The sequence below is a fragment of the Acomys russatus genome, chromosome 16, assembly GCF_903995435.1.
Source record: "Acomys russatus chromosome 16, mAcoRus1.1, whole genome shotgun sequence".
NCBI lineage: Eukaryota > Metazoa > Chordata > Mammalia > Rodentia > Muridae > Acomys > Acomys russatus.
The window spans coordinates 46,580,999-46,595,014 of record NC_067152.1 but is presented as its reverse complement, the minus strand read 5'-3'; the positions used below and the strand labels follow the sequence as shown (position 1 = coordinate 46,595,014).

At 58.3% G+C, this 14,016-nt stretch overlaps 1 protein-coding gene across 3 annotated transcripts; it reads right to left on the bottom strand.

Moving 5' to 3' along the window:
- Positions 1 to 2: 2 nt before the first annotated feature.
- Positions 3 to 11,863, bottom strand: Slc16a3 (solute carrier family 16 member 3). 3 transcript variants are annotated; one of them, XM_051159249.1, is made up of 7 exons: positions 11,683 to 11,863; positions 11,414 to 11,563; positions 4,565 to 4,657; positions 2,728 to 2,972; positions 2,274 to 2,417; positions 1,157 to 1,927; positions 3 to 665 (listed from the first exon to the last, which is right to left on the bottom strand). In XM_051159249.1, exons 4-7 carry the CDS (start codon positions 2,948 to 2,950, stop codon positions 382 to 384), a joined length of 1,422 nt encoding a protein of 473 aa, XP_051015206.1. In that variant the 5' UTR covers positions 2,951 to 2,972; positions 4,565 to 4,657; positions 11,414 to 11,563; positions 11,683 to 11,863; the 3' UTR covers positions 3 to 381. The 3 variants fall into 3 exon arrangements, with proteins under 3 accessions (XP_051015206.1, XP_051015207.1, XP_051015208.1); XM_051159250.1 differs by lacking the exons at positions 11,414 to 11,563; positions 11,683 to 11,863 and adding an exon at positions 11,193 to 11,317; XM_051159251.1 differs by lacking the exons at positions 11,414 to 11,563; positions 11,683 to 11,863 and adding an exon at positions 7,600 to 7,760.
- Between the last annotated feature and the right edge of the window lie 2,153 nt (positions 11,864 to 14,016).

Genomic DNA, 14,016 nt, shown 5'->3' with positions numbered 1-14,016 from the left:
GGGTAGGATGGCAGGACCAGGGAGGGCCCTGCAGGCAGCACCCACCTACCAGCCTGTCCCAGCCCTGCCCTCTAATTAAAGTCGTGTTGTCTCCTGAGTGTGGGTTTCTAGGTCCTTGGCCACAGGGGTGGGTGCGGGGGAGGCTGGCTCCCTGGTGTGGGCGGCTGGTGACTGTGGGGCTTCCTTGACTTCACCACAGATCCACTTTGGAATGACACGGTTCCCACCCCGCCACCTCTCCCCGCAAAACACTGACCCGCTGACCAGGCAGCCAGAGCTGAGCAGATGGCCCCGCCTCAGCTGGTCCTGTTTGTGAAATAAATATGAGCGTTGCCAGTCTCTGGACCTCTTCCCTGCTCCCTGCCCGCCCGGCCAGGCCGCTCACACGCTGGTTTCCGGGGTGTGAGCCACCTCCCCATTTTTCTCAGGTTCTGCCTTCAGGAAGTGCTCCACCTCCCTGGAGTCCACCCCCATGTCCACGGGGGGCTTGTGGAGCTTCTCCTCCTCGGAGGCCACCACCTCAGGTTGTGTCGCCTGGGCCTGGGGCCTCCTCCCCCCGATGCAGCAGAAGTTGCCCAGCAGCAGCACGAGGGAGGAGGTGAGCACCTCAGCCCCTGCCAGGATGAACACGTACTTGTAAACTCCCGTTGCATCCCGCAGCTTGCCTGCAAAGAAGACCGCAGGTCGCTAGAGGGTCTGGGGAGTACCCTGGCTGCACCCACCCAGCCCTCTCCAGCCTCCCCTTCCTCCTCATCCTACCTGTGGGAGCAAAAGCTGAGTCTAAAAGAACAGCTAGGAGTGGCCCTGAGGGTGTAACCCCGCTCCCAGGCACAGACCCCTCCTGTGACCCTTAGAAGAAGCACAGCTTAGCAAAGCCCGGGACTATTCTGGGAGAAAGAAGGAGCCAAAAGCTCCAAGGAGATGTGCTAGGGCTGTGTGTGGCCTAAGAGACCCAAGGCCAGGATAGCTAGACTGCCCTCTCCAGCCAAAACCATTCCGAATTGCAATGGAGTGTTTCTTCAGCTGGTCTTCAAACGGTAAGAGGACCAAAGTAACCAGCATTGCCTCGTTCCCTTGAAAGCTGCCCCTGTGTTGTCCCGCCCCTTGGGGTGGGTAGAGCCGTCAGGTCCAGGCCTGTCCTGGTGGCAGCACTCACCTCCCGATGGGGGTCCGATGAGCACAGCCATGGCCTCTAACAGCAGCACGAGACCAATGGCACTGGAGAACTTCTGAGTGCCCACGATAGCCATGAGCACCTCAAACTGCAGGGCCCCCACCATGCCGTATGAGATGCCGAAGAAGATGCAGAAGACCACCAGGCCGCCATAGTCACTGGCTGTGGAGCCTGTCAGGTCAGTGAAGCCATTGAAGAACATGGCAAAGCTGAAGAGGTAGACAGAGTAGGGCCGCACCTTCTTGAGCCCCGTGATGAAGCCAGCTGTGGGCCTGGCGAAGATGTCAATGAAGCCCAGGATGGTGAGAAGGAAGGCGGCCTTTGTGTCAGGCACGCCAAGATCCTTAGCATAGCTCACCACAAACACGGGCGGCACAAAGAGCCCCAGCACCATGATGGAGGCAGCCACTGCATAGATGAGGAAGCCACGGTCTCGAAAGACACTCAAGTCCAGTAGCTGCTGCGATGGCCGCTGGGGCTGCTTTCCGGGCCCAGTCCCTCCACTCGCCTGGGGTGCCACTAGTGGCCTCATGAGTGCAGCACACACGCAGCAGTTGAGCAGCAGGCCCCCCAGGATGAGGAAGCCACCCCGCCAGCCATAGTGGTCCTGCAGCAGCTGCCCCAATGGGGACAGCGCGGAAAGGAACACTGGGCTGCCTGCTGCCGCCAGCCCGTTGGCTATAGGGCGCCGCTTGTTGAAGTATCGGTTAAGCATGATGAGGGAGGGCTGGAAGTTGAGAGCCAGACCCAAGCCTGCAAGAGAGGAGGGCAGGTTAAACCCCATGGCCAGGTGAGACTTCATGACTCCTGTTTCCACACAAAGCAGCTTAGACCCCTTGGCCTTCCCAGACGTTCGTCCACACCCCAGCTTCCCTGGACACAGGCTCCATTGCAGATGGTCCCAAAGCACAGAGCCTCAGGTACTGGCCACTCACCCCAGCAAGGCTGTGCTCACTACTCTCCCAGTCGGTTGTGGATGGGAGGGAAGGAGCCCAACAGTGCTCAACTTGTCCCCGAGACTCAGGGCAGGTGATCAGAAGTACCACAGCCCGCTCATCTTTCCTGACACCCTGAGGTCTGCAGGTGTCACCAGACTCACCAGTGATGACCCCCGTGGTGAGGTAGATCTGGATAATGCTTGTGCAGAATGACGCGGCCACCATTCCCAGGGATGCAAAGAGGCCACCCACAAACATGACAGGCCGGCAGCCGAAGCGGTTCACACACACGCTGCAGAGTGGTCCTGTGTGGAGAAGGTAGCTGAGCACAGGGCCAGGCCTCCAGCTTGTCTCTGCCCTCAGCATCAGGTGTGCTGGGCGCTGGGGGGCCAGGCTCTTAGTGCCGGCGACTGATGGACACTGGGCAGGGCCCAGCTTCTCACATGGCCTAAGCAGGGCAACAGGCATCAGCCGTCTTTGAAGGAACTACCTGTGGAGCCTGCCCACTGGGAGCGTCAACACAACCTGCCCGCTTAGGGACAGAGACACTTTGCCCTTCAGAGAACCGGTAGCTTTCTGGCAAGGTCACCCACCCTGGGATTCACCCCACCTCACCTGTGCCGTACAGCATAGCTAGCAGGATGGAGGAGATCCAGGCCGTGTCGCTGTAGCCAATCCCAAACTCGTGTATGAGCTCCTTGAAAAAGACACTGACTGCTTTGGGGAAGGCGTAGGAGAAACCCGTGATGATGAAACAGCCAAAGAGGACGGCCCAGCCCCAGCCCCCATCAGGGGCCTTGATGCCCGTGGGACCCTCGTCCACCACAGCTCCTCCCATTGCCAAGAGGGCCGGTTCCACCTGAGAGAAGAGAAACAGGGCTGACTTGGGTTGCCACGGTGACCATCTCAGCCGCAGCCCAGCAGAGGCAGGTGCGGACATAAGTACACAAGACACCTGGAGGGTGCCAGGACTGGCACCATGCTGTCTCAGGGCTCCCACCCCAGCTAGCCGTTACTGACTGGTATTTTGGGAAGCTGTCTGGACCCCTCATTCAGGTGCCTGTTGCCACACGGGTGGCTATAAAGTACAATGACTTTAGGGCTCAACCTGGAAGAGCAGACCCAAGAAATCAGCCTAGCGGGTGTCTTCCGAACTTGTGCTGGGCAGAAGCTGAGCCCACTGCAGTCCTGGCAGCAACCTATACTCCCCGCCCCTTTGGGGCACGTTCAAAGAATGTGTAGGGTGGGTGCACAGCACAGTGCCCACCTCTGAGTCTGCATAGAGTCATGTGTAGGGTGGGCGTGCACAGCACAGTGCCTGCCTCAGTCTACATAGGGTCATGTGTAGGGTGGGTGCACAGCACAGTGCCTGCCTCAGTCTACATAGGGTCATGTGTAGGGTGGGTGCACAGCACAGTGCCCACCTCTGAGTCTACATAGGGTCATGTGTAGGGTGGGTGCACAGCACAGTGCCCACCTCTGAGTCTGCATAGGGTCATGTGTAGGGTGGGTGCACAGCACAGTGCCCACCTCTGAGTCTGCATAGGGTCATGTGTAGGGTGGGTGCACAGCACAGTGCCCACCTCTGAGTCTGCATAGAGTCATGTGTAGGGTGGGCGTGCACAGCACAGTGCCCACCTCTGAGTCTGCATAGAGTCATCTGTAGGGTGAGCGTGCACAGCACAGTGCCCACCTCTGAGTCTGCATAGAGTCATGTGTAGGGTGGGCGTGCACAGCACAGTGCCTGCCTCAGTCTACATAGGGTCATGTGTAGGGTGGGTGCACAGCACAGTGCCCACCTCTGAGTCTGCATAGGGTCATCTGTAGGGTGGGTGCACAGCACAGTGTCCACCTCTGAGTCTGCATAGGGTCATCTGTAGGGTGGGCGTGCACAGCACAGTGCCCACCTCAGTCTATATAGGTTAGCCCTGTCCTGCTCTGCTGCCCGAGGACCCGTGCTGTACCCTTGCCCGCTCTGGCTGGCTGGGAGGGAGGGCTCATGTCCAGAACAGAAACAGATGAAGAAACAGGCTGTGGTATCTGAGGGGGCTTCCCACTGGCCCTGGGGAGAGCTGTGACTCTAGCTGTAGTTGTAACTCTGCCTGGAACCATCCATGACATTGGCTTATGGGAGAAGCTGAAGGTCCTGATGGATTCTGGGAAGGTATGGGGATTAAAGGGAAACGGTCAGCCATGGCAGCAGCTCACATCCCAGTCAGGAACAGGAGTTGATCCTCTGACCCCTGGCTACTGTCTTTCACACACCCCACACCCCACGCCCCACCCCACGCCCCACCCCACACCCACCCAGTGCTAACTGCCCTGTTTATGAATCTCAGGGGCTTAGTACGTGTGAGACCAAGTCCGAAAGCTAGGGCCAGCTTGTGTCTGGTATTGTACCTCACCATCAGTATTCCCCTAATCCCAGAGGTTAGCCTCGTCCCATCTCATCGAGAGTTGAGCTGCAGCGGGAGCGGCCTCTGCCCTGAGTATTCAGTCCAGCCTGTTCGTGTCTCTCCACAGTGGTGCCCTGCCACACAGTACTCTGGGGAGAAAGGCAAGCTGTGATGTGTAAGCGAGCGGGCACTGGAATACAAACCCCTGACCAGGAGAGCCTCCCGCCTTGGCCGCTCACCCTGTCCCTTTGCCAGCTTCCTTCCGTGAGCAGTCCTGGGGCTGGGGTGCAGACGCACTAACCCAGACTGTCCCAGGAAGCCAGGCTTTGCTGGGAATGAGTGCACACCAACCCTGGAAGGCTGCACCCTGCTGCTGACCACCTAGCCTTGGCCCAGCCTGAGACTCTCCCCACTAACACCCAAAAGAGAAGCTTTATAAGCCACTGTCAGGACATGCTCAGTGGGAGCCAAGTGCCAGACACCTCTTCTCCATCAGCCCTGAGTCTAAAAGGCCCCTAAGATTATTTTAAAGGGAATTTTAAAATCTGGGGTGGGCACATCTTAGGGACATACCATTTAGAGATGAAACCAAAAGAAACCATGAGGGTGACCAGGCCCAGAGGGTGACCAGCCCAGAGCTTGAGAGGAGGAGTCTTGGAGAGAACGGGAGGGTGGCCGCTCTGGGGCTCCAGCTTGTTCTGGTTGTAGGTTTACACAGTTTGTTGCCCCTTCCTTCCTTCCTTCCTTCCTTCTTTTCTTTCTGTGTGGTGTATGTGGGTGTGTGTGTGTGCATGTGCATGTACATGTCTGTGTTTGTGGGGTGTGTGTGTATGTGTGTGTACATGTGCGTGTACATATGTGTATGTGGGGATGTGTGCATGCGTACATGTGTGTGTACGTGTGTGTAGGTGGGGTGTGTGTGTGTGCTATGTGTGTATGTGGGGTATGTGTGTGTATGCGCACGTGTGCATAGACGGTCTCTTGCCCGGAGCTCTCCACATGTAACAGGTGGCTTTGAACACTGCTGCCACTAAGTCCAGAGATGAATGACATGCATCACCATGCCCGGCCTTCTGTTGCACTTTTTAAAATAAATCCAGGGTAGGCAAGATGGATCAGTGGGTAAAGGCACCATCCACTGAGGCTGACAACTGGGTTCAGTCCTCATGACCTACATGATGGACGGTGACCTCCACAAGCAATGGCATACACTAACAGGTGCAAACATGCCTGTGCTCCTACCCCATGTTCACAAAGTAAATTTAAAATGTTTAAAAGAAAATCAAATAAAATCCAGCTTCCTTTTGAAGTAAAACAGAGCATGCCCAGAACCAGCAGTGGCACTGACCTAACCCTGGACACCCGAGGTCCCCCCAGAACCTGCAGTGAGCACTGACCTAACCCTGGACACCCGAGGTCCCCCCAGAACCTGCAGTGAGCACTGACCTAAGCCTGGACACCCAAGGTCCCCCCAGAACCTGCAGTGAGCACTAATCTAACTGGACACCTGAGGTCCCCCCAGAACCAGTAGTGGCACTGACCTAACCCTGGACACCTGAGGTCCCCCCCAGAACCAGCAGTGGCACTGACCTAACCCTGGATACCTGAGGTCCCCCCAGAACCTGCAGTGAGCACTAATCTAACCGTGGACACCTGAGGTGCCCCCAGAACCAGCAGGGGCACTGAGCTAACCCTGGACACCTCAGGTCCCCCCCAGAACCAGCAGTGAGCACTGAGCTAACCCTGGACACCTCAGGTCCCCCCAGAACCAGCAATGAGCGCTGACCTAACCCTGGACACCTCAGATCCCCCCAGAACCAGCAGTGGCACTGACCTAACCCTAGACACCTGAGGTCCCCCCAGAACCAGCAGTGATCACTGACCTAACCCTGGACACCCGAGGTCCTCCCAGAACCAGCAGTGAGCATTAACCTAACCCTAGACACCCAAGGTCCCCACACAACCAGCAGTGAGCATTGACCTAATCCTGGACACCTGAGGTCCCTCCAGAACCAGCAGTGGCACTGACCTAACCCTGGACACCTGAGGTCCCCACAGAACCAGCAGTGAGCACTGACCTAATCCTGGACACCTCAGGTCCCCCCAGAGCCAGCAGTGGCACTAACCTAACCCTGTACACCTGAGCCTCCCTCCCAGAGCCAGCAGTGGCACTGACCTAACCCTGGACACTGAGGTCCTCCCAGAACCAGCAGTGAGCACTGACTTAACCCTGGACACCTCAGGTTTCCCCAGAACCAGCAGTGGCACTGACCTAACCCTGGACACCCGAGGTCCCCCCAGAACCAGCAGTGAGCACTGACCTAACCCTGGACACCCGAGGTCCCCTCAGAACCAGCAGTGGCACTGACCTAACCCTGGACACGCGAGGTCCCCACACAACCAGCAGTGAGCATTGACCTAACCCTGGACACTCGAGGTCCCCACACAACCAGCAGTGAGCATTGACCTAACCCTGGACACCTGTGAGCACTGACCTAACCCTGGACACCTGAGGTCCCCCCAGAACCAGCAGTGAGCACTGACCTAACCCTGGACACCTGAGGTCCCCCCAGAACCAGCAGTGAGCACTGACCTAACCCTGGACACCTGAGGTCCCCCCAGAACCAGCAGTGGCACTGACCTAACCCTGGACACCCAAGGTCCTCCCAGAACCAGCAGTGAGCACTGACCTAACCCTGGACACCTGAGGTCCCCCCAGAACCAGCAGTGAGCATTGACCTAACCCTGGACACCTGAGGTCCCTCCAGAACCAGCAGTGGCACTGACCTAACCCTGGACACCTGAGGTCCCCCCCAGAACCAGCAGTGAGCACTGACCTAACCCTGGACACCTCAGGTCCCCCTAGAGCCAGCAGTGGCACTGACCTAACCCTGGACACCTGAGGCCCCCACAGAGGACTTAAGGCTTCCAGACTCGAGCTTCGGGGCCATATCAGATACATCTAGCGTGTGTCAAGGTACTAACAGGTGTTCCAGTCGGTCCACGTTTCTCTACCTGTGTTTGCTGTAAAGGCTGGGCCCTCATTGGGCTGCTCAGAGTCCATAGAGGACAGAAATGGGGACACAATTACCTGCTGTAAATGAGGTGCCCTCTGAGCTGGGGTCTTGGAGGGCAAGCAAGGTCAGAAGAGTAATGTCCTGGGACTCCTCAGTCCCGTGGCTGCCGTGTAAGGTGTACACAGGGCGGGCCACCTTCGTGCTATGGAGGTGATGGCACGGAGACCAGAGCCTCCCTGTCAAGGCACCACACTGTCCTTACCCAGCCTGGGCGCTGACTGCCCACCCCAGTCACCAGAGACCAGGAGAGAACGCTTCTCAGGGAGAAGACAATTTCCCAACCAGGAGTGGAGTTCAAGCCTACTGTTACACCCCAGGCCTGAACACACCCCAGCAGAGTGAAAGGCTAGACTCCCGGCTGGCCTTTGGGATGAGATCTACAGGGTAACAGTGCAGAACTGTGCTCTAACGCTAGGGCTTCCCTGTCTATGTCCACAGGCACCCCACCTCCAAAAGTGTATCACATGGGCACACCCTAGCTATCTGGCCTTTCAGTGACATTTACCCTCCCTGTGAAGCAGCCCAGAAATAACCCAGCCTCCAGGTCACAGAAAACTGATCTGGGGGTGGGGCTGGGTCAAGAGAGGCCCTCAGAAGACCTACTACATTGGCCGTTGCCTATGGCAGAGGTACCCATTGGAGTCCCTTGGAACAGCCCTATGCATCCAAGGAATACAGACCAGTCCAAGGAAGGCAGGCCAGGTGCCTGTTAAGTGCCTGCCATCAGAGGAGGAACCAGCCTTGGCCCTGCCTTTGTGGTCCAAATGGATGACACCCCAGACCCCCCAAAGAGCAAGTCAGCAGCCAGCTGAGGCTAGCACCCAGTGTATCATGGTGGCAGGGCCAAGAGGTTGCCGAAAGGCTCCCAAGTTCCCCCACTCCCTTACCCTGTCATGTTCAAACAATGTGCTCTGCTCTCTGGGCCCTCAACCCTGAGCTCACCAGTGTGCAAAGGTTCTGCCACGGCAAAGTCCCTAGGGGATGCTTCTGGAGAGGCCTCTGTGCTGCAGCAAAGGATGAGCCATGGGCTTGCCTGGCCCTCCATCTCATCTCTGCTGGCCTGCCCAGCCTCCAGGGCATGCCTGTTTCCCTGCAAGCTGTCCTGTCAGCTCACATCAACTTTGCAAGGACCAGTCGGGTAGAAATACTGGCCTCGTTTGCCAGAGTAAACACTGTTGCCCATAGCCAACCACCACCCACCCCAGGCCTGAGATCCCTGAGGGGTCGTCCTAGCATAGTTGGGCTCAGACTCCCACCTCTTGCGAGGAACCGTCAGCACTTGCCTGTCACAAAATGGGGCAGCCCTGGGAACCTGCTCAAGCCTGATGTGGGAGACCCTTCTCTGAGCCACTTTCCAGCAAGGTTCCCACCGCGGCCGGCTGGGCATTGCACTAGCCACGCCTCTCCAAGGCCATCTTATGACTCCCTGGAGTCTCATTGCCGTCCCTTCCTCCCTAAAGCCAGGGTCTAAGGCTAAAACCAAAGAAAGGCTCTGAAGTCAGAAGAGCCGCCCCCCCCCACTCCCATCACTGTCAAGGAGGAAGTATAGCTATCTGGAGATGACAAAAGTATGGATGGGGGTGGGGCTTGGCTAGAGGGCACCGGCCGACCGGATCGCCTCACTCCACCTGGAAAGCTGGTGGTGGAGGTCTAGCAGCCCTGGGAGGGGCTCAGTGGGTCGGGCTAGGGTCGGAAGCTCCGCCCAAGCGGCCTCGGGACGTGGGGGACGTGACCGCGCCAAGGGAGGAGTCGCCGCCGTATTGCTTGGAGTAGGCGGTCCTCCTCAGCTTCTACAGTTCTAGCCGCGCGCGCGGCACCACATGCCCCGAGGGGCCTACGATTCACCCGCAGATCCGCTGGCGAGGCGGCCTTGTTCATTCCGCCCATCGCAGAAGCGAGCTGGGGCGCGCGGCTGAGTCTCTGACATACTGACCGCGGGCGTCTCACTTAGTTCCTGAGTCCATCTGCTCCTCATGGCCCATTCCACTCATGGGAACTGAGGCCGGAAGCCTACTCTGGCCACTAGGGCGGTCTCACTCCTGACCTGCCCCTGTGCCCGTGCTCAGAGCCAGGTGGGCCAAGGCCTGGTACAGAGGCGTCTCCAATTGCTTAGCACCGCCATCCAAAAGGTCTTGCTTGGGGCCCCAAGGTGCTGCCTGCTCTTGGCCCCTCAACCACCCTCCCTTTCCTGGCCAGTCCACTGCAGGACTCACCCTGGAGTGAGTAATCCTGGAAAACCAACACGCTGTGGAGTCTCACGCACTGGCCTCTTCCACATCGCTTTTTGATGGCTCTACGATCATCAGCGCTTCCCCTCCAAATTTAGGCGTCCAGGCAGTGATATCGTTTTTTTTATGGGGAGCAAGCCCTGCGCAAGGTCACTAGTACTCGGGGCAAGTCTCTCATGGAGCCAAATCACTGGTTATCCATGGCTTTGTGGACACCACAAAGTCCTTGGCAAGAAGGTGCCATCACACCCTGAGGTGGTGTCACCAGTGCCCCTTGAGGGCTAAGGCCCATCGTTTGCACACCATCCCAGCTCCCGAGGGAGTCCCCACGCGTTCGAGACTGTCCTCATTTTTCAACACAGACAGACCCAGACCCCACTAGACCCAGCCAGCTTTTGGGACTGTAGAAGGAAGCTGGGAGGGAGCTCTGGGAGGAAGCCTGCTCCAGACAGACTCTACCCCAGCTTTGGACACGCTGCTGAGCCCTGGTCCTAAAGGGGCCTTGTGGATCACTGTCTCTCAGACCACCCTGTTGCCCGGACTCTGATCATCACAGAAGGGGTTTCTGTTGGCCTGGACATGCGGCCCGGTGCCCACTCGCCTGTCACCCAGATTCCAAACACCATCAGCTGCCCAGAGGTAATGGCTTCCCTTAACTGGACCAGCATCCAGGCAGGCAGGCGCCTAGTCAACCCACTTTTCAGGTAAGAGAACTGAGGCTGTTTCTGGTTTGCCTACGGGATGAGGATAAGACAACACGAGCCCATTCAGGAGGAAAACCCACTTTTCGTGTACCTAGTTTGGGTGCGTAGTGGTGGCTGGATGAGGGTCAGTGAGTTTAAGGTGGCAGTAAAGGCGAATGTGAAGAGGAAACGGGAAAAAGAGACCCGAGAGCGTTCCTCCCCCAACCTGGAACCATTCTCAAGCGCACGTGTGCCTCTCACTGGACGGCCTTGGGAGGTTCAGGGTTCCAAGAAGGCATTCCCACCAAATATAGCCCAGGCTCTGGGGGCGCCCGGCCACCCTCCAACACTCTTGGGCCGCGCTATTTATACTCTGGACGTTCGGTCGCCCGGGACAGCTGGGCTGCCTCAAGGATGAAGCCCAGCCCCCGAGGGTAACCCGATGGACAGATAGGCTTGTGTGAAGGCAGGATGCGAGCGCGCGACTGGCTGCTCCAGGCCGTTTGGTGGGAGCGCAGTGGAGAGAGGGTTCTCCAAGTCAGGAGAGAACCCGGGCTGGAGAACCAGGAGGCGGGAGGACCGGAGACCAACAACTCCAGGCCCGGATCCCACACCTGATGAACCAAGGCCCAGCCCCTGGGCGACTGAAGAGAGAGTCCCTGTCTCCCTCCGCGCCAAGCATCCCGCCGCGCCTACCTGCCACCGCCAGCCGCTGCGTCCGCTTCAGCCTGCCCGGCGCCGCGCCGGGGGCGATTTTAAGTGCTCTCATCCCTCCCGCTGCACGTCCCCCTCGCACGTCACCGCTGCCTGGCGCCGCCCCTGCCCTCCCCGCCTGGACCCCGCGCCGCTGCCGCTGCCGGAGGGGGCGCACGGGCCGCTGCACCTCGACGGCGCGGTCATTGCGGTTCTCCACTTACCAGGGAAACGGGGCCGGAACCCGTTTTATAGGCACCTCGGACGCAGACCCCACCCGACATGGAGCTTCCCGCTAGTCTCTTCCGCGCCGTCGGCACCTCTTTCTGCCTTCCATTTATCCCCTCCCAAGGCTGTGGGCTCCTTTTATGATTCTGGCAAGAGAGTGGCAGCGCCCTCGATACTGGGACCTTTCGTCCTCCCTGTCTCGGCCCCCCCCCCCCCCCCCCCGCCTTCTGCCTGGTGGCAGACGCCTCCACTGTACTCCACGTACCTTGCCTCCTGCCGTGCCCCAGCTCTCCTTCAGGCCTCCTTCGGACCTTCGACCCATCCGAGCCACCGTATCTTGCCTGTGCCTAAGCGTGGGGTTATTCCGTGGTTGTGGCAACTGTTTCCCCTGGTTGGGAAGCAAGACCCACGCACATCTTGGGCAAGGCTGTCAACCTCTCTGAACTTCTGTTTTCCCCTGTGGTCAGGGCCCTGCAAAGCTAGATGCAGGCACTGACATCATAGCCCTGCACTGTCACTCTTCGACTGCCAGCCCAGTGTGGGAGATGAGGGGCAGGACAGCAGCCTGCCAGCCTGCTCCACGGATGCTGACCGCTTGGGAAGGAGCAGGCTTGGGAGAAAGCAAAGCCGTTCTTCCTGGCCTTGCGCGGGGCGCGTCTTCAGCCCCGTTTTCCTCCTCCATACAACGGAAACAACTGGGCACTTGGGGAACTAAGGTCTGAGGGGGCACCAGGGAGCATCAGCTTTGGTGGACAGAGCCCAGGACACTTATCCTAACTAGGCACCCAACCAGGGTTTCTGTGTAGCCCTAGCTGCCCTAGACTCGGTTGGTAGACCAGGCTGTCCTCAAACTCACAGAGATCCTCCTGCCCCTGCCTCCTGAGCACTGGATTAAAAGTGTGCGCCACCACGCCCGTCTTGCGTCTCACTTCTCATGAGGCTCATAAATGACCCCAGGTCCCCTGAAGCTAGGAAGTTTAGATAGTAACTCAACATTAGACAAAGATCTCAACACAGCCAGAACGGGAAGGGGTGATCTCCACATCCAGGAGGTCACAGCTGTCTATCCATTCTTAAACTGGGGCGGGGCGGGGCTGGGTACCATGGGCATTAGCTTTGGTTCCATAGCCCACCATCCTGAGTCCTTACCTACTGAGTTGCCCAGGCTGACAAGACCAACTGCTCTCCACTAGGTGTTCAACACTCAGCCCCCAGTGGACCCTCCATGAAAAGTCACTCATGGTCTGATCCCCACCCCTGCCTAGGTCCTGGCTATAACTCTAAACCATGCATGGCAGAAATCCCATGGCCTCCAACAAGTGGCATATGGACCTCTGTCTTCAGGGATGAAAACCTGTCATAGGTGATTGACTTCTGGGAGGTAGGGCAGCCAAACTTCCAGCCTCAGCCGCTGGCAATTTTACAGATACCCAGACACCATCCCACAGATGTTGGGGCTGGTCATATACTCTTCTTGAGATCACAGTTCAGTGTGGCAGGAGCCGTGTTTGCCACACCCACCCTTTCTTCAGAGCTGCCAACAAGGAAACAGAAGCCAGGCCGTGCCTCCAGGGTCTCACCACCTCCTCCTGTCCGCCCCCCCCCCCCAAGGCCAGAAGCTGCACCATAAGCAGCCAGAGTTCTGCGGACTCAGAAAACTAGTACCCTGGAGGACCCAATATTCTCGGTGAATCAGGACTCAAAACAAATCCCACAGCACAGCCTCTACTGTTCTATGGCTCACCTAGCGATGGAGTGGGAGCTCTCTCCAGACCTGCATCTAGTGTCCAGTCTGCCCACCATGGCCCTGAACCAGTCCAGGATGCCCCTTTCCAAGATGTAGCTATCCCTGGTGAGGTGACAGTTTCCTAGCTGCCCAGTGATCCAGGCAGGCCTGGCCCTGCCCTCCAAAGCCCACGCCCTCCAGGCCCCCTACTGGCCCCATCTCCTTCCAGCCCTGTCTGCGGCTGGCTTCAGGTTCCATCAGGCCCTGGAATGCGCTCTGAGGAGACTTGGTGGCCGCAATCCTGGGGGACGTGGACTTTCTCAAGAGCCCTGCCCTTAGGAACCATGAGATGTAAAGGACCTATTGCCAATCTTGAGCAAGCGTTTAGTCTTCCAGGCAGCCACCAGGCGCCTCCTCTGTCTCCAATAGGTCCTTAGGGAGAGGGTTTTCTGATGGGTCCTCGGTCAGCTGCTCCAGGGAGGGTGGAAGGTCAAGTCTCCCGTGCAGCCAGGAGCCGAGGAATGGTCTAGATTCTGCAGAGCTGTACAGACACCACATCTACAGCCCATGGGAAGTCTGCGATCATCAGGACTGCAGCCTGGTTGCCGTGCCTGGCCGAGCCTGTGGGAACCACCCGGCACCAGTTGCTACCTCATGATGGATTGGGGCCAGAAAAAGAAAGCCAAGTTCCTGGGACAAACATTCTGTCCCGAGCACAGCTTCTATCCCTGGGATCCCCAGCTGCCTGCATCATCCCTGTCCAGGGGATCTAGTGACACACTATCGAAGCGCATTACTCCACACTTGGGTGCTTTTTCTCCAGACCCCTGCAGTTATGGTAGGATGCTGCCTTCCCCGGGCCAGACTGCAGTG